The 20,761-nt window shown below is 43.0% G+C and overlaps 1 protein-coding gene across 5 annotated transcripts in view; it reads right to left on the bottom strand.

The window, feature by feature from the left end:
• MYO16 (myosin XVI) overlaps positions 1-20,761 on the bottom strand; it is a 584,648-nt gene that overhangs the window by 389,765 nt on the left and 174,122 nt on the right. For all 5 annotated transcript variants that reach the window (XM_032314881.1, XM_032314880.1, XM_032314879.1 and 2 more), the window contains exon 3: positions 3,348-3,418. In XM_032314881.1, coding sequence (XP_032170772.1) covers positions 3,348-3,418 — 71 coding nt within the window. The remainder of the gene's footprint in view (positions 1-3,347; positions 3,419-20,761) is intronic.

The raw sequence follows: 20,761 nt of genomic DNA on the forward strand, positions 1-20,761 counted from the left end.
TTTGACAATGCAGTCTAGCGGAGAGAGAAGACACATCGCCCATTTATCACGGCCCATCATGACGAGATCTGCAGGAAGCAAGGATCGTGCGCTCGGAGAGCTTGGATGGAGGAGTAATTGCGTCTGATCAGGAGGGTCGGAGAAAGTGTCAGGACTCTTCTCCCAGTGCAGGATGGCCTCTTCATGGTCCTCTGCCACGATCTCCTATTTCCCGCCGCCCCCCAGGTCGGCCATAGCCAGTGGTTCACTCTTCTTCCTCCCTGGGAAAACTAAACTCCGTATGGGCAGAGAATGTGTTCTGAATCTCTGCATCCCTCAGAGTGACCATGGCCTCAGACATTAATTAATTAAGTAGTTAATGCATTAACTTTCCTACTCAACAAGTCTACTGAGCAGGTACCAAGAGCTGGGCACTCCCCTAGGCACTGGGGATACAACAGGCCAAGACCATGCCCAGTTCTTGCTCTCACAGGGAGGACAGTCTAAGAACTAGGATGTAATCACATCAGTCTATAATCTGTTTGGTGGCACCTGCACACTACGGGGAAACTAGACATCAGATGAAAGTCAAGTTGATTGTAGAGTGGTGGTCATAGGCTGTTCTTTCCTATAGGGCAAGCCAGGGAAGGCTGCTCTGTTAGATGACTTCCAAGCAGAGACCCAAAACGAGTGAGGGCATGGGCTGTGTGGACACGTGCAGAGCAATGTTCCAAGTGGAAAAGATGGGGGGTGGGGGGATGCACCTGGAGGGGGTAGGGCGGCAGGACCCAGCAAGGAGCTCTGAGAACAAGAGGGGAGGAACCGAGGTGGGGCCATGGCCAGGGCAGGTCATGATATGCCTCTATGCAGGACTTTGGGTTTTTCTTTGAGTGGAAAGGGAAGTTTCTGCAGTATTCTGATGAAACAGAGAGGTTGAACTGACTTCTGTGTGGCAACACCCTGCAGGGTAGGCAAAGATGGGACGGGGAGATGAGAGAGGCTGTTGCTTATCCTGAGAAAGGGATGAAGCTTTAAGAGAGGGTGGCAGGGGTCCAGGGGAAGGGACAGAGTGGCATCTGGCTGTAGGTCAGAAGACCAGAAAGCAACCACTGGCTTGACTACTGGCAGAAGGCATTTTATATGTTCATTACAGGCAAATGCATTTTATATATACAGTTGTGGGTCTCTCTCTCTCTCTCTCATACACACACATGCTCAGTAATAACACTGTTGGCAATATTAACAATGAATTCACATCGTTTGTTTACAGAGAAGGTCTGTCTTCCAGTAGTTGAATTAGAAGTACCGTGTGCTCTCTGAAAAATGAAATGAGCCCCTTTAGGTATCACTGGGGAACCGATGTGGCAAGAACATTGTGTGTGTCTGTGTCTGAGGCATATTCTGTCAGAGGAAAGTCACATAGGCATATTCCCAAGCACACAGAGCTACAGTGAATAAAAAATTAATTTATATGAAAATGCATCCTAAATAATACACTGTAATGTAGCTATTGATCAATATCTAACATATCAAAGACACCTTATGGCTGACCAGTTCTTCTCCTTTCTCTCCGACCATCACAATGCAGCTGTGATATGTATTCATCCCAGTAAATACTCTGAACACAATGTTCCAGATAATATGCCCATTTCACAGGTGGGAAAAATAAGCCTCAGTGAGCTTAAGCATCTTCTCAAACTTCACGAAAGGGGTAAATGTACATGAAGTTACATATGAAAAGAAAAGATCAAAAGCCGTCGGCATGGGCTCGAATTCTCTCCTGATCCTCTTCTAACAGGGGGCACAGAGGCAGGTGTAGACACTCCCAAGAAAAGAAAGCAAGGCCTGGCCTCATCTCCTTCTGAACGTGCTGATCACTGGACCTCCTGGTAGGAGATAACCACGTCAACCAAGAGGAAAATATTTGCTTGTGCGAAGCTGTTAGCACGTCCCTAGTCAAGGTAGCATTTCTTATCACTGTTAGACCTGGGATCTAGGAACTAAGGAGGCATACATAGCTCCTTAGCAGTTTCATATAAGCCACGTAATGATCAGAGTCCAAAATGGAGAGGTTTCAAAACCAAAACCCTCCAGAGAAGGAAAAAGTTATCTAGAAATCTCTCTTTTCATCTCAATTAAAGCTGGAGAGAAACAGTTGACATTTCTTCTACAGACTGTCTCTTACCACTATTCTGAGTTGTTTTCCTATTCCGCTGAGTGCATAATGTGATTGCCTGTGTCCCCTGGATATCTTGAACCTTTGGTAGGTACATGTTTCTCTTGTCTGCAGTGGTTTTCAGCCTCAGCTGCAAATCAGAGTCAGCTGGGGGAGCTCTGAATTGTCATATCCCAGAAAAATGTCAGAATCTCCAGGGACCCGGCTAGGGTTGGGAGGCAGGTGTCCTGGCTAGGGTTGGAAGCAGGTGTCCGCATTTTACGGCTCCTGGATGATTCCAACATGCAATTAAGGCTGAGAACTGGGGGCGTGTTCCAGAGCTTGGGGCTGTTTGATGCCTGACCTTCTTTAACAGAGTTCAATGTACCACAAAGAAATACAGCTCACCCCTGACCTGGGTGCCTCTGAGTTAGGTTTTGAATGTTATGTTAATTTTGATATTTTTCAAAATTAAGTCTTAATCATTACATCAGTCCTAAGACTACTTAATTGATCCTACTACTGAATTTTTAAGTGAACCAGCAAAAATTTCTGGCACATGATCCTAACATAATATTTTCTTGTTTATGCAATCATTTATTAGTTGATTCACTTAGCTATCCACGGCTTTGTCTCCAAAAGAATGTAGGTGAGCTTTATTCACATTTATATGTGCCTGGTCACAAGCAGAGAATAGAGGAAATCCACTGCAGCCAGAAAGACAAAGTGCAGAGGCAAAAGAATGATTGCCTAACAGTCTATAGTAGATACAAGGTATCTGCTTTATTTTCAAAAGTATCTTCTTTAGGACAGAAGTTCTAACTCCATTTGTTAAAGATTAATTACAAACTCCAATGTAGTAATTAGAAAATACTGCAGCTCATTATCCATGCCTGATCATTTGAAAGTGTCATGTTTTGAAGATCATCTGTCAGACATACATTTGGAGGATGGCCTGCAGGCTCCATCGTTAAGCCTCTGCCTTTGGCTCAGGTCTTGATCCCAGGGTCCTGGGTTCGAGCCCTGTATGGGGCTCCCTGCTCAGTGAGGAGTCTGCTTCTTCCTCCCCCCCTGCTCATGCTCTCTGCACCCTCTATTAAATAAACAGTCTTAAAAAAAAAAAAAAGAGGTCCATTTGGCTATTGGATTTTGAATCCACAACTGATTCTCCTCCCTGCGTTGACCCCCACGCGTCCCAGTCAAAGGTTCTCACCAGATGCAGCAGGGACCCTCCCGAGGAAACGGCAGTGTGTGGATCCGCGCCCTCCTTCAGGAGCCGGAGTGCTGGAAAATGGAAAGAGTAGGCAGTTAGAGTGCGTGCTCCGTCTGCACCGTGAACCAACACCGGAGCGTTGCACTAGTATCTCAAACGCTAACGTCCATAAAAGTCCACGCAGACACATCCACTGCCCTCTGGCCTTCCTTGGTTTAGGTAGGATCGGTGGCCTTTGTCTTCAGATTCAGACTTCTTCCCGGTCTGTCAACGAGATTTCCTATTACAGCCGCCCTAAGTATTCAGAAAGGGGAACATGTTCTTACAGTTTGTTGTTTCCGAATGCCTAGTTTGTATACCCTTTACAGGGCAAGATAATAAAAAGAAATTACTTCACTAGGCTCATGGAGGCACCAGTTCATGTAACTTTTATTTTTTTATCTCATTAGGGCCCATTGGCTTAAAACAAAGTTTATACTCTGGACATTAAACTTCTCTTTCTACAATGGCCTCTTGGGAGTGTGTCCGCCATTCCCGAAAAGGACTGTGGGCCAAAGCCTTTTCTATCCAGATTAAGAAGCCAGATAGGTCAACATAGACGCCAATTACCAGAACAAATGCACAGCTGGAAGGCGACCTTGTTTCCGTCTCAACGGCAAAGGTGAGTTCATTAGTACAAGGTATGCCATAGGCATGGGCAGACTATTCTAGTCTCTGCTTCTGACAGTGGGCTCTAGGACCAGCCTCACAGAAATCTCATCAGTTCCCCAAAGCACCATCATGGTTTCCACAGTTAATAGCAGTATCACAGTCTTGATAAAAAGCCATTAATGCATTTTCCATAAAAACTGTAATTAAAGCAACAGTGAGTCTTTTTTTCCCCCATTATACCACAATCCGTTACTAAATGGCTTGGATTCAAACGCATACGTCACTGAACATACTGTCTTTCCATGAAGCTTCTCTATAGTCTGGAGTGTCACTCAAATGTCCCTTCTATTCTATGGTACCCCAAATCTTTTATGTGTTCCAATATCTAGTGTGTCACCCTCTTCCCCAGAGCTAACCACATGTCACGAGGGGCACCAACAGTCCTGGTGGACATGGCTATGCCTGTCGTCCTCTCTCGAGGAAGGCCATCGCGTTGATGTCATGTGCAGTGGGGGTGAAAAATGAGACTGAGGAGCCCCTCTAAAATGGGGGTGACATGGTGACAGTAGAGATAACCCACACCCAGCCCAGTGTGGCCTTCCTGAAGTCGGAGGGCCGTTTGTCCAAATCTCTCTCCCTAGCGAAGTCAGACACACCCCAGTGCCCTCTCAACAGTGGCAACACGTGGCTCCAAGGGCCCGCACTCCTTCTCTTCCGTCCTCGCCTTCAAAGCTGTCCTCAGTAGGAGTCTGTCCACATCTGTCCACCTGCCAAGGGGCTTCCCCTTGAATATGTTCTTTCTCCAATTAAGAATTGAACTCTTTTCACAACACAGATTCTCTTAATGGTGGTAGTTTGTGATCAAAGAATTTCTCAAAGACCACAATCCTCCAGGATCAAGTGTAACCTGACATGGCATGGCGCCACCATTGCTCCCTTGGGCATCTCCCTCTTCAGCCATCAAAACATCCAGAAGGTGAGTCCTTGGCCTTTCTTGTCCTCGCTGCATATCTGGGAGCGGCCCTGCGGCACGGTCCGCAGGTGTCCTTTGTCACTCCCATTCCCGGCTCTCCCTATGCACACGAAGGATAGACGGACTCACTTCTCGCCCCCACCCCCAGAACCCTTCTAGCCCTTAATTTTGAACAGTTCATTGACAACAGCAGACAGTTGATTAAATATATTTACCAATGGTTTCCCCAGAAGATAAATAGCACTTTCCCCCAAATGTTTATTTTTTTAGCAAATGAAATTGTTCATCTTGAATTAACTAATATTAACGCAGTTTTAAAGTTTTCATAGCAAAGCACATACACTACAAATACAGTATGAGGCAGATTTATTAGAAAAACATTCATAAAATGTTGTCAGATATTTTAAAAAAGACTTATTTGTTTGAGAGCGGGAGAGAAAGCAGGGGGGAGGACAGAGAGCAGGAGTCCCAAGCCGCCTCTGCACAGAGCAAGGAACCCGACGCAGGGCTCGATCTCACAACCCTGAAACCAGGACTTGAGCTGAAACCAAGAGCCCAATACCCAACTGACTGTGCCACCCAAGCACCCCTGCTGTCTGATTTCTGAGTAGAACCCACCATGAACCTGTGTAGTGAACGACACATAACAGGAGTCTGTGAGACACTGACCTTGGGCTTCCACAGACTGGCTGGGAGGTCTGGCCCCACTGGGGCGAGCTGCCGAATTCTCAGGGCCTCAGTTTCCTGTCCATTGACCCCATGTCCTGGGGGCACTGGCACAAGTGAATGAGCCAATGAGCGGCCAGTATATCATGCATCCCGGCACTGGGTACCGATCTCCAAATGATTCCTTCTCTTATAATTACTCTACGTCAAAAAACCCCATAATAACGTATCTAGAATCCATAACTTAAGGTTTATTCTAAATTTTCTCAAAACCTTCTGAGTTTTAAATGCTGAATGGGAGTCTAGAATATAAGCCAAGCGGATTTAGCAACAGTCTCCTGGAGGACGAGTGTGTGGTTTATCCAGCACGAAAGTGGTGAGGAGGACTATGTGGGAGACAGTGAGGGGTGACGAGCATGCGGGGGAGGGGGACACCACGGAGAGCTCAGAGGACGGGGTCAGTGAGGACACGGGACATCACGCTACGGGACTCAGACACCATTCTGTGGGCAACAAACGCCCTCCAGTCAGCCCTGAGTACTATGTATTTAATTATTTGTAAACAATTTGTTGTCCAGGGTCCATCCCAGGACCCCAAGTTCATGACCCAAGTCAAAGGCAGACGCTTGACCGACTGAGCCACCCAGGCGCCCCTGGAGAATTATTCTTTATTACAATCAACTTAATTGTAAGTTTATCTACTTTAATTTTTACTGTAGGCTTTGTTTAACTGTTCCACAACCGACTGACGAATTCCTGAAATTTTAACAGCTGGTTCTCGGGGGGGCCAGAAGGGCAAGCTCAGCGCACGACTGGGGACAGCCTGAGGCCCTTGAAGAATGGGCCCAAGAACGTCCACAGACGACAAGGACAATACGCCCAGGAATTCCAGAACTTCCTGCCACAATGGCCCATGAGTAAGTCCCACCCCTCTCGTTGCGCCACACCTCAGTCCAAGGAGAAAAGAAGTGGGAACAATTTGAGCCTGTCTTTTCCCCAGTTGGGAGGGCTGTTTTCCAAAAGGGCTGTTTACATTATCAGACAGAACTGAGCTGGAACCTCAGAAGACATGCTGCCTGGGTAGCCCCTGGGTGCCATGGTGGAGACCGACCAACAGAGCCAATCAGCCGTTGACAAAATAAAGAAACGTTTTTCCTATAAACACACACGCAAGTTGTAGAGTGAGCTAAATTCTGTGTCTGCTAAGTCTTAAAACTGGACACTGTGAAGTACCCATATATAAAAAAGGAACGCAGAAAAGGCCATTTGCTAAATAATTGATTCATAACAGAGAATTCTGAAAAAGAAGAGGGTATGACGGGGAAATAAAGGCAGAAGAAACATTAAATGTCCTTCCTACTTACAGCTCATCGTCAGGCCCTTGAAACAGACAGAGGGACCTTCCTCTGGGAGCTCAGCTGCCTGGATGCTGGCACTTTGCTAAGGGCCAAAGGCCATCTTAGCCCAACCCAGGGCCCTGTGAGTCTACTTTAAATATAAAAATTCCTTTGGAAAGTTCCTTTATCCATTAACCCGCCCTCCCCAGATGCATGTCAGCAGTCCTCCCCCAAGCATACGGCTCACCGTTACACATCCACAGGGTCTCACGACTAAGGTTTTAGTAGACAGTAATAAATGGTCTTTTTATAACAATAGCTAGTCCCGTCAAGGTCCTGGAAACCTTGCTTTCAAAATTCCTTAGAGACTTATGCTATCCCTAAACCATTCCCAACTTGAAAGTCTATAATCAGTCACGCTCAGAACCCCAGTTGTGTTCTGAACCCCAGTTCTGCTCACAGGTTCTGTCCCCCTGCTTCAATAAAACCACCTTTCTGCACTGAAGATGTCTCAATAATTCTTTCTTGGCTGTGCGCTCCAGATCCCAACACTTCCTATGCCAGGTACATTTTCCAATACTAACACACACTGAGCACTTTTCTAAGTACTTTGGTTGTAAGAACATGAGTATAAGAATTACTTTAATTCTCTTGAGTCCATGATGCAGATCCTAGAATTAATTGTTTCACTAAGGACAAAGGGACTCCGATCTTGTGACGTCCCCAAGCCACAGGGTAACCTGCTGGAACTAGCACTCAGCGTGGGCAGGAGGATTCCAAGGATTCTCAACAAGAACAGCATCGGGGTAGAGAAATTTCAAAATCACAATAGGAAAAAGAAATCACAACAGGAATCAAGATCCATTTTAGTAACAAGGGGCGAATTGCCAGTCAAGTCAAATGGCCTGGCCACCCCGGGTCTTTCTGGGACAATAAAATCCGCAGGAAAACAGCCGGGGGAGAAACAACCATCTGGGGACCAAACAGAATAATGGAGCCGAGGCTGCCTCTTAGAGTGGGGCTGCTTGGAACCGATTCAGCATGTCCTGTGTACTTGTGGCTTTGTCATCAAGCTGCCCAGAGCTCCATCGAGAAGTCTGTGTGGGGGGCATGATTTGATATTTAAAAAGAAACATTCAGTCTCTAAAACTTCAGCTACTGCGGTTGAAAAATGGATGCAAACACATCAGAAAATGTGCTAAGGAGCTCTAATAGTGTCAGCTGTCACCACAGCATGTCCCCACCAGCACCAGCATAACCAAAACCAAGAGTCTGGCTTGGAATCAGCTCTTCCTCCGAGTCTCCAGATAGTGCCACGATTTAGCTGTGTGGATGACGTGCCGGTAGCACACGGAGGAGAGGACCTGGACGGCAACCTGGGGACCATAACTGCTTTGGGAATTCTAGGAGCCCGTGTGGGTATCTGGCTACACGGTGTTCCATGATACTCACGTGATTCTCACAATGACCGCGGGTCCCTATTCACAAAGATTTTACATCTAAAAAATCAGCAGAGGCTTTGGAAGGGGAGGTGAACCATGAGAGACTATGGACTCTGAAAATCAATCTGAGGGTCTTGAAGGGGTGTGAGGTGGGAGGTTGGGGGAACCAGGTGGTGGGTATTATAGAGGGCACGGATTGCATGGAGCACTGGGTGTGGTGCAAAAAAACAATGAATTTTGTTATGCTGAAAAGAAATTAAAAAAAAAATGTTTTTCAAGTTTTAAAGGAATATTTAACCCAGTATCTGCCTTGGCTGTTAAATCCTTTTTCCTTCTTATCAAAATTTATTCTATTTCTACTTTTCATTGTGGGGAAAAAAAAAGTTCGAAAACTGTTTAATTCTCAAAGATTCCTTTTGAAGCCAAACAATTACAAATAAATCTAATGAGTTTAAGAATCCTAAAAATAAATAAATAAATAAAATCAGCGGAGGGAAAGACAAGGGAAACACAACTGAATCAGGGCTTCTAAATCTTGGCCCCGTTTTAAGCCAAGCACAGGCCTTTTTAGATAGAGGAAACGATAATTTATATGTGTAAAACGTTAGCAAACAGTAAGGCTGGCTGAAGGAGGTACAAAGTTCTTTGTTTGGTTGGCTCACCTTTTCTGTAGGTTTGGTTTAATTTCTCAATAAAAAGTTAAAGATGAATAACCACAAAAAATCAAGGCAGAGTCCTTTCTCCCTGAAGGGGTAATAGAAACATCAATGGAAAGGTTTCCAAAAAACACAGATGTGGGAATTTCCATAACAATGGACAGTCTTCTAAGAACCTCTTTGAGAGGTTTATCTTATCAGTATGCTCATCAGGAATGGAGGCCAAAAGCAGGAACATAGAGATTATGTTATTAACACCACAGAGCCGTAGATCTGCAAAGGAATGCTGCTGAACACACAGATTTCCTGCCTAGGTTGAACCCAAATTTTAGGATGCCTGAAAAGGACATGAGGATTTAAAAAAAAAAATAGATTTCTTTTGAAGATTTTATTTATTTACTTGAGAGTGAGAGAGAGAGAACAGGAGTAGGGGCAGGGGCAGATGGACAGGGAGAGGCAGAGAAGCAGACCCCCCCCTCACTGAGCAGGGAGCCCGCCATGGGGCTCCATCCCAGGATCCTGGGATCATGACCTGAATTGAAGGCAGACACATAATGCACTGAGCCATCCAGGCGCCCCTAAAGCAGTTTTTTCTAGTTCAGTGATTCTTAACCTATTTTTCATTATCACTCCTTCCCCATCAACCTCTGCCATAAATTGTAATACCACAGATGTTCTGTCTGTGTCCTAGGTGGTCCTAGGAAGGACAGCAAACCATGGATAACACTTTTCTCCCCCTAAAAAGACTGCTCACCTTGGGGGGCCATTTCTTCCCCCTTAAGAATCAAGCCCCAGTCCCACGTCCAGACACTGTGATTCAAGCATTCTGGAATGGGATCTAAGACCCTGCATTTTACACAAACATTCCAGGAGATTCTGCTAGGATTTTACAATCTCAAAAAATTACCTTCAACGTCTCATTTAGAGTAAGAGAAAGAGTGCCAAATTTAAGACTTCACGGCCCGATTAACCCGATACAGGGCTCGATCCCAGGACCCCAGGATCATGACCTGAGCCGAAGGCAGAGGCTTTAACCCACTGAGCCACCCAGGTGCCCTTCAATCACCTGTTCTACAGAATTTCTAATGTATATTACTGTGATGTATACGCCTGTCAGGAATCAGGCGTGGCCTGTGTACCTAAACCAGATCTAAATCATTAACTCTCTAAATATTCCAGAACAGACCCGAAGTGACAGTTTTATAGCAACACAGATTTAACTGCATCATATTTCTTCAGCCCTTGATGTAGGAACTGTAAATCCAGAATGCACACAGTAGAAACGCATGTGGCCCGTTCACTCTCCCCCTCTATAAGCCACTGTCTATTCATCTTAGAGAACTTTAAGATGATTTTTCATATTTCAAATTCTAGAAGGGGTCTTAGCTTCAAAACACTGATGCACTTTCAAACAATGATAAATAAAATGCAGTACACCATTGACATTGTTAATACAAAATACTGTTTATGTCTGAGCCCAGTAAAAACAAAAACAGAAACAGAATAATGCAAACGTTCCTCAAAGTTATTAAAACATGATGCACTTGAAATAAAAGGTAAAACAACGAGTTGCCAACTTTTAAAATTCAGGCAAAGCGGGATGGGGGGGGATGGGTGCGATCGCTTACGACAACCTTACCAATGACCACGGAGTAATGTATAGAACTGTGACTTCTGTTAATTTCGCGTGAATTAAAAAAACTTTTTAAAAAGTAACCCAACTCAGTTGTTAAAAAATTACATCTCAAAAAAAAAAAAAAAAAAAAAAAATTAGGGGCGAGAACTATTCAAGTATTTCTGTCACTGACCAAGTACCTAAGGATCAACTCAGAAGACAGGAATGGAGAGTATCATTGGATACTTATTGAGGTATCGGTCGTTACGGGATGTGGTCTCTCACCCTTTCATATTTCCCTTCCAGTCTCCCCCAGGTAAACTCGCTGACAGAACATGGAGGACACGCGATTTCATGAATTCCAAAGGCATCACAGATACGCATGATTTTAAACTCATTTTATTTTGTTTTTTAGAAGATTTATTTATTAATTTGACAGGGACAGTGGCAGAGCAGGAGGAGCAGGGGAGTGGCAGGCAGACGGAGAGGGAGAAGCAGGTTCTCGGCTGAATGGGGAGCCAGATGCGGGACTCGATCCTCAGGACCCTGGGATCATGACCTGAGATGAAGGCAGACATCTGAGACACCCAGGTGCCCAACTTTTAACTCATTTTAAAAGTAAAATTTCAGGGGAGCCAGGGTAGCTCAGTCAGTTAAGTATCCAACTCTTGATCTCACCTCAGGTCTTGGTCTCAGGGTTGTGAATTCAAGCCCCACATTGGGCTCCATGCCCCAATTAAAAAAAAAAAAAAATGGTGGGGGAGGCGTGGGGGGTGAAATTTCATAGGAGCAAAGTTTGCTCTATCAGACGAGACATTTTGGAGTAACTCACTCCCTGAAAATAACAGAAAGTCTGAAAAATTATTTTTAATGCTTTAATTCTTCAGTGAGCTAAAAATAGAGCCACGTGTTACACGGGGAGGTATAACATTAAAGAGGTGTAACATTAAAACATCAGATACATTAAAGCTATCACAACTCAAACCCTCGAGCATGGGTCCAAGAGCAGACAACAGATAAAAGAACAAAATGTCTACCACGGGATTGGTTTCCAGTTTTTGTCAATTATGAATATACCTGTTACCAACATTCCTGCACAAGTCATTTTGTAAAATAATACATTCATTTTTATAAGGCACGTACCTAGAAGTGGGGTTGCCGGAACACAGAGGATGCATAAATTTGAATTTCTTAGAAATTGTCAGAGTTTTCAAAGGTGGCTGTACCATTTTGTATTCCCACCAGCAACATACTAGAATTCGGGCTGTCCACCTTCTCACCAGTACTCGCTGTTCAGTGGAACCATGCTTATGGGCAAGCGGTTTTAATTTCCAGCACCCTGATGAGTTATAACATTGAGAATCTTTAGGTAAATTTATTAGTCTTAGGATATTCTCTTCCGTGGTGCTAATCCCAGTCTTTTATCCAATATTTTATAGTATATTTCTTTATTTTTTCTTCTTGGTTTACAGAAGTTCTCTATCTATTGAATATGGCTCCTGTCTCCCACTATTTGGTAGAAAATCCCAGTACTTTTCAAATAATACAGCAACCCTGCATTCTAGGGGCTCAGGGAATGGTCTACTCTGTTTGCTCACTGGTGATTACGTGAAGTTTACTTTCAATAAATCATCATTACACATTTATTGCTAGCTTTATTATGTCTTTTATTTCATTTCAAAAGATAACAAAATGAAAAATGTGCTATATGATTACAGAAATAATGAGTACTAATATTTCAAACCCCTGGGTATTATATAATAACTATTCCTTGGTAAATCAACCTACTACAACTAATACGAGTAGGAACAAAAATGCCTATCCAAGGGAGCCAAGGATATAAGAGTTGGCCAACTGCTCCTTCATTTCTCAGGACATTTTGCATATCAAAAAAGCTATGATATATCCCTATCAAAACCCCAATGCCCTTTTTTGCAAAAATGAAAAAGCTGATCCTAAAATTTGTATGGCATTATAGCCAAAACAATCTTGAAAAAAAAGAAAGAAAGAAAGAAAGAAAGAAAGAAAGAAAGAAAACAAAGTTGGATGCCTCACTTTCTGATTTCAAAACTTACTGCAAAGTTTCAGTAACCAAAACAGGGGCACCTGGGGGGCTCAGTCAGTGCAGGGTCTGCCTTACTCTCAGGTCATGATCCCAGAGTCCTGGGATCGAGCCCCGCCTTGGGCTCCCTGCTCAGCGGAGAGGCTGCTTCTCCCTCTCCTCCCTCTGCCCCCCCCCCCCCCCGCTTATGCTGCTAACGGATGCACCACATTGTGAATGTGTGAACTGCCCCTGAACCATATACTTTAAATAGTTAAAATGGTATGTTTTATTTTCGATGTATTTTACTACAGTTAAAAGCCCAAATTCCCTGATTATGATGTCTTGAACATTATAAACTTCTTAAGCCATATACTTTTTTAAGATTTAATTAATTGATTTATTTGAGAAAGAGAGAAGGAGCCATGAGAGCCCAGGATGGGGGGGATGAGGGGCAGAGGGAGAAATCCCAAACAGCACCGAGTGTTGAGCCCACAGCAGGGCTCGATCTCAGGACCCTGAAATCATGACCCGCACCAATGCCAATAGTGTGTTGCTTACACAACGGAGCACCCAGGTGCCCCCACACATATTTAGACATGATTATATTTTATAAAACTATATTTACAGAGAACCTAATGTCAAGTGATTTTATTTATATAAATCCTGTTTGTGTTTTTCAATAATTCTGAGGTAGAGAAGGTACAGCTTTGGGGTACAAATTATGCCTTCTTGTCTGCATAATAATCACTTAGAACTTTTTTTCTCTGAGGAGCTGAATTTGGGCACATTTAGCCCTCATAACCCACTAGGGAATAGTTTTAATCCACAGGTTAGTTTCTGGTCACACAGAGCTAGTTCAAGTCTGGTCAGCGCCATGGACACTGGTTCTAACGGTCTTCAATGGAGCCTGGAACCACAGGCTCGTCTCTGTTCCTTGACCCATGGTGCTATTTCCCACATTCCTGCTTCAACCGCTTGCTTTCTTTCTGAGTCTCATTAATCATTACATTTTTCTTTTTTATACTCAGACACATGCCCCATTAAGCATTTATAACTGTTGTCCCCAGAGAAGCTCATGTAGAAAAATATGTGCCGTGTGACACATTAAGGAAGAGAGATTAATGCTGCCCCCTAGGAAATTATCAATTCCAATTTCAGGACTTGCCAGAGGCTTCAGCGTCCAACAAAATCGAGTGAGCCCGCCCCTCCCAGGGTGCCTGCGACCACAAAAGCCATCGGACAAATGTGTCTACCGCTGTTAGGTCTGCACACCGAAGAACGGCCCTATCCATGCAAAATCGGTATTTAGTGTCCCCACATGCGGAATATGTTATTCTTGATCAACCGATTTTCAGTCTGTGTCTTAAACATTTTTAGAAATCCAATATCATGCACACCGACTAAGTTACATGGATGAATAGCAAATGCCTCGGTTAGTCTCAGGTGCTGTTGTTTAAAAATTCATTATTCAATGTTGGGGCACCTGGATGGCTCAGTCTGTTAAGCATCCAACACTTGATTCTGGCTCATGGTCTCAGGTCATAAGATAGAGCCCCAAGTTAGGCTTTACACTTAGTGGGGAGTCTGCTTGTCTCTCTCCCAACTCTCTCTCTCTCTCTCAAATAAATAAATCTCTTTTTAAAGTCATTATTAAATGTGAAGAGAAGGTCAAAAAAGTCAGAGCAAGGGTAAAAGGAGTTAAGTGTCAGGGATATTTCAAAATGTTGTCACTGGAGTTTGTACCTTTCTGTCACCTTGCAGTCAATTGAGGGACACTAGAGATAAATCTGCTTTTGCCCTGGAAGGGTCACCTGGTCAGCCTCTAAACCCAGGTCTAGGGCCATGCTTTCCTGAAAGTTCACCTATGTGACAGTGGTGCCTGTCTTGCCTCTTCTTCCAGCCTATTTGTCTGCATCAAATATAAAACCGACTATTAGGGTGGGCCACAAAAGTCACCTGTCTTCAACCAAAGACTCCGCAGCACAACAAGACTTCAGCTTAGCTAGAAATGGGAACGACGAAGTAAAGGACGGGACTTCCTGCGTGAGTATATCCTTCGTCACGCAGGACTTCCTGCGTGAGTATATCCTTCATCACGCAGGGATTCCTGCGTGAGTATATCCTCAGTCACGCAGGGATTCCTGCGTGAGTATATCCTTCGTCACGCAGGGATTCCTGCGTCAGTATATCCTTCGTCACGCAGGGATTCCTGCGTGAGTATATCCTTCGTCACGCAGGACTTCCTGAGTGAGTATATCCTTCGTCACGCAGGGATTCCTGCGTCAGTATATCCTTCGTCATGCAGGACTTCCTGCGTGAGTATATCCTTCGTCACGCAGGACTTCCTGAGTGAGTATATCCTCCTCCACAGGAGTCCCTGCGTGAGTATATCCTTCGTCACGCAGGACTTCCTGCGTCAGTATATCCTTCGTCACGCAGGGATTACTGCGTGAGTATATCCTTCGTCACGCAGGACTTCCTGAGTGAGTATATCCTTCGTCACGCAGGGATTCCTGCGTGAGTATATCCTTCGTCACGCAGGACTTCCTGAGTGAGTATATCCTTCGTCACGCAGGGATTCCTGCGTCAGTATATCCTTCGTCATGCAGGACTTCCTGCGTGAGTATATCCTTCGTCACGCAGGACTTCCTGAGTGAGTATATCCTCCTCCACAGGAGTCCCTGCGTGAGTATATCCTTCGTCACGCAGGACTTCCTGCGTCAGTATATCCTTCGTCACGCAGGGATTACTGCGTGAGTATATCCTTCGTCACGCAGGACTTCCTGAGTGAGTATATCCTTCGTCACGCAGGGATTCCTGCGTCAGTATATCCTTCGTCACGCAGGACTTCCTGAGTGAGTATATCCTTCGTCACGCAGGACTTCCTGAGTGAGTATATCCTTCGTCACGCAGGGATTCCTGCGTGAGTATATCCTTCGTCACGCAGGACTTCCTGAGTGAGTATATCCTTCGTCACGCAGGGATTCCTGAGTGAGTATATCCTTCGTCACGCAGGACTTCCTGAGTGAGTATATCCTTCGTCACGCAGGGATTCCTGAGTGAGTATATCCTTCGTCACGCAGGGATTCCTGCGTGAGTATATCCTTCGTCAGGAAGGACGCAAGATGAAATAATCCTTATAAAAACAAACAGCAAAACCCAAATGGTTTCTCTCTCCCGCTCTCCCCCCTCTCTTTCTCTCTCTCTCTCTGTCTCCCTCTACTTTTCTGTACTACCCAACCAGACCATGCTTGTTTTCTGGTTTTCCTTCCATTTTTGAAACCGTAACCTAATAGGCAAAAAACTAGCAGACCACATACAAAATGGACCCTTTCCAGAAGAAATAAATGAAGTCAAGTCAAACACTTTCTCACACTCATTTAGGGGACATAATTAATAAAAATCTACAAGAAGAGTAAGAATCATTGACAAATGAGAGCATGTGGACTGAGGACACAGAAAAATGTTGAGTTGTGTTAGAGTAGAGCAGAGACCATATCCTTAGCGATATGAAGAGCAGGTATTGGAGATGAAATGCCCCTCACCCCCACCCCTGCCCAAGCCCTACTGTCATACCTTTCTGAGAATGTGTCTTTGGGTATTCTATTATTTGTTATATAGCATTTCCTTGAAAGAAAAAAAAAAAAAAGAATTCCAAGAGAAGTTTTCAATCTTTTCAGAAATGCCACATATCACAAACATTAATTTATTATTAACACAAAAGTGCAATGAGTCGACATCTGTCCACGCTGGTGTTGTGTTCCCAACACAGGACTAGAGACAACAGTCAGGGAAATCTGAGATCCATGGCCAACTCAAAGAAATTACATAAAGTAAATACATGGCACTTGATCTGTTTAGAAAGACTAGAGATCAGCTGAACACCTAACTGTATTCAAATGTATGTTTTTACATTAAGCTTATGAATCCAGCAGCCCATGGCATGAAATGAAATTCCCTGTGGCCTCCAAGCTCTTCCTGCTGGTGCCATGCCTCATGTGACACCACACACAAAATCCAACAGCTGGAGGAAATGCATGCTTTGCAAAAGACCTGTCCCCCTTTCCCAGCCTCAAGGGATCCAAAGCGAATGTTGCACATTGATTCATTGATTCCAAATTAACCCATTATCTAGCCCTTTATTAAATAAGCCTATATCATTTTCCTTAGATTGTAAGTTCTTTATCATATATAATCAGTTCTAGCACCATTTTATAACAATTATTTAAACAATATTCAGACTTTTGGCCTTGCCCATATATTGCTCATTGTGAGGTCAAATTTTTGTCTGCCACATTCACACTTGAGCTTCTTAAGTTTTGACTGGTTTCATTTTTGTACTAGACTAGGATCTTGTATTTTCTAAGCATCAAAGAAAATTTAGATTATTATCACATACCTAAGGTTAGGAGAAAAGGATTTATAGTAAACATTTCTCTAGGGTTCCTATATGAGTAATAAAAAATATTGAAGCCCCAAACTAAGAAAAAAATAGATTTTTATTTTGGTTGGATCAAAAAGACTTAGCCCCTTTGAAGTCTTTAATGCGTTGGAAGCCACAGTCCAAGAAGAGCTGACAGTAAAGATAAGCAGCTAGCCAGAAGATTAAGGGATAAAAGAGGGAGTTGAAAGAGAACAGACAAGTGACATCCCTACAGAATTAAATGACTCAGACAACATCAGGGAAGCACTGAGATACAGAGATAGAGAGGGTGTAAAATGGTGCGGCAGTTGAGCCCATCTTAGAACTGCAGAGACGTTGACAAATTGGACATCCCATAAGCACGTCCAAATACTGGCAGCCATGGGCAGAAATGAAGGAACTCTCTAGAAATAAAACCTCCCATGCACAAAAGCCCAAATAGACGTAGTACTTTAGAGCATGGTTACATGAGTGTGAGTATGTGTGTGAGTGTGTGTGTGTGTAAAAATCTGGCATTTTGTGCTAATGTGATTATCTTAATTTCACTGATTACAATCACTCCTGATTATCAGAGCAATCAGTTCAAGCAGTTTAATTAAGAAATCAGTGTAATTATACAGAACAGAGTTTATGGTATATATGTAGAAAAAATTAGTAGAACAAAACTTGACTATCTTTTATTATACAGATCTACTAATTGGTTCCATATCTTTCATGTAAAAGTGATGCTTGGTATCGACGTGTACTATTCTAGTCTCCTCTAACTTGCCTATCCTTCAAAATATTTTTTTCAATTTTTCTTTTTTTCTTCCAAGGGAGTTTTTGTTTCATTTAGCTTACACAAAGAGAATCTTCTCATGGCAACTTTCAGTAGACCTACCTTTTTCCCTTGGTTTTATAATAAAGATATAAAAAACAAGAAGGGATGGATCATCAACCCTGAAAGCATTATTTACCTAAAATATATTTGTGAAATAAGACTATAACTCAAAGCATGGATAAAAAAACATATTTGTAAATCTTTTGTGATGAGCTGAGTTGTCTAATTTTAATGTTTCAAACTACATGCACTACTAAAATAAGAAAAAATTTATGCAGTGAAGAGCATGATTTTGCACTTTGGGGGTGGTATATACAGGCACGAGAACTTTCCTTCAAGGTTGACACTGTAAACAATTTATAAAAAGAATTTAAGTGCTCTGAATGATATTTAATTCACTGACTTCTACAAAGTCCTTGACAACTATTCCGTGCATAAGGCCGTCTATAACAAAACAAATTTTTAAAACTTTATGTTAAACAGAAAGTTGAGATTAACAATATAAATTTTGAATTAACTAGTCTCTTTAAGGATGTAAGAATTCAAATGATCAAAAGAGGTCAACGTGCATATGTGTGTGTGCGTGTGCAATACAAAAGTGGAGAGAGACATCTGAACACAAGTATTTATTACCAGGTTCTAATCACAAAAACGACAGAACAGAATGGGCAGTGGGCATACCCTAGGGTGACCCCATCATCTTCCCTTTCTGGTGTTCATGTTCTTTTATGATTCTCTTGGAAAATGAAATAGCAGAGGTTTTATTTTAATCACTGCAGAAGAGCAGAAAGGAGAGAAAAGAAGGAAGAATGAGGTCTGAGAGACAGAAGACACAGAGAGTCGGACACCCTCCATCTCCTAAGCCTTGCCTGGAGAGAGCCGGAAGCACTCACAGAGGCTCAACCTGATGTATTTTCCTTTTGTGTTGCTTTGTCTCCACCTTAGGTGGCCCCAAGCCACACCTTTACATTAAAAGGATTTGAGCCTATCTTGTGGAAGGCACTGGACTGACTAGGCTGAAAAGTGAGGGTTGGAAACAAGTCGGAGAGAGAGAAGTGGGAAGTGGTAATGATGGTAAATGATGGAGGCGTGTACAGAATCCATTATATTCCGAGAGAATACAGGGGCCATCCTCAGTCCCCACGATAGGGTGTTAGACACAGGATCTCATTTTGAAGGCTGTTTCTGTATTAAACCATTCTCTCTGTTCCTCAGTTAATTGGCTCTTTTCCATTAGAAATGAAGTAACTCTATAGTATGAAGTATGCTGGCTGTAGTGGTTTCCAAGTATAGTTTGGTATTGCCTGAGTTTTTTTGCTTTGGCTACTCTGTTGTTATCCTCATGTTTTAAAGACTCTCTGAACTTGAACATTCATTCACTTTTTAAGAAATAGCTAATAAAAAGAGAATAGGCAAGAAAGTAGTTTATTTGTCTGGGTTTAAGGTAGGTAAGTGTTGACAATAAAAGTGCAGTCAGATCTTACCAAATATGATCATTGCAAAAACCGTCATAATGTCTACTGCTCATTGAGAGATCTTTGTGGGTCATTCAAGTAAAACGATTGATTTTGACCAGTATGGTACAGTCTTACGATGAACAGCTTGAGCTCTTTAAAATTATACACTTAATTAGTTACTGTGACTTTATAAAATGTTTGACTGTGACATTTAAGGTCAAATACACACACACACACACACACACACGCTAAGATAATTAAATTTATTAACACCAGTATATGTTTTTTTAAGATTTATTTATTTATTTATTTGGCAGAAAGAGATAAATCACAAGTAGCAGAGAGGCAGAGACAGAGGGGGAAGTGGGCTCCCTGCTGAGCAGAAAGCCTGATGTGGGGCTCCATCCCAGGACCTTGAGACCTTGACCTGAGCCAAAGGCAGAGGCTTAACCCACTGAGGCACTCTGGTGCCCCAACACAGTATTTTTTAAAGGTTCTTTGTGATAAAAATTGTAGTATAACATAAAATTTTAAAAATCAAATTATCAGCACACACGCTGCTGATCTCAAAACTTACCATCTTTGCTAAAATATATTTTCATGAAGTGCTTTGATGAAGTTATTCAATTTCATATCCCCTACCTGCTCAAAACATGTGGGAGACAGGAGAGGAATTTGTTAGGAGGCTGTTCTCTGCCTGCTTCGATTTCTACTTTTGCACTGAAAATAACTTATACTTGAAATTAAACCACATGAGAAATCTGATCCTGAGCTTTTCAAAGAATTCTACAGCAACTGTGTCACCGCTTATGGTTGTGAGTTGAGTGTGCAATTATTTTGGTGTAACGAACCTGGAGAATCACGCTATGATAACATGCAGAGAGATTATAAAAAATCAAGCAATCCAAATATGTACAAAATAATAATAAAGTAATACTAGTGGGAACTGTAACTTATACTTACAAAACTGTAAGTTCATATTCATATACTTATGGAGTACGCATTAGCAAACTGGACACGGAAGTTCCGTTAACTTGCTTACCTTGTTCACCATCTCCCAAGGCTGATTGTTCCAAATCTGCAAAACGGCATCTTTACACAAAGCTAAATTCTCTTTTTCTACAACTTCAAACCCCTGGCTTTCTCTACCCAACCTGATACCACCGAGAACAAGTCTAAGGCATAAGAAAAAAATATTAATAAGCTACAGGAACCAGTTCCACAGGCAATACTTCAAGGGCTCAGAGCCGTTCTGCGCTGGCTGAGCCACCTCTTGCGTGAGCCAAACACCCTTGGCCCATTGCCTCTTCCTCCGTAAAAATGGTTTTAG

This window comes from Mustela erminea, chromosome 15 (genome assembly GCF_009829155.1).
Source record: "Mustela erminea isolate mMusErm1 chromosome 15, mMusErm1.Pri, whole genome shotgun sequence".
Taxonomy (NCBI): domain Eukaryota; kingdom Metazoa; phylum Chordata; class Mammalia; order Carnivora; family Mustelidae; genus Mustela; species Mustela erminea.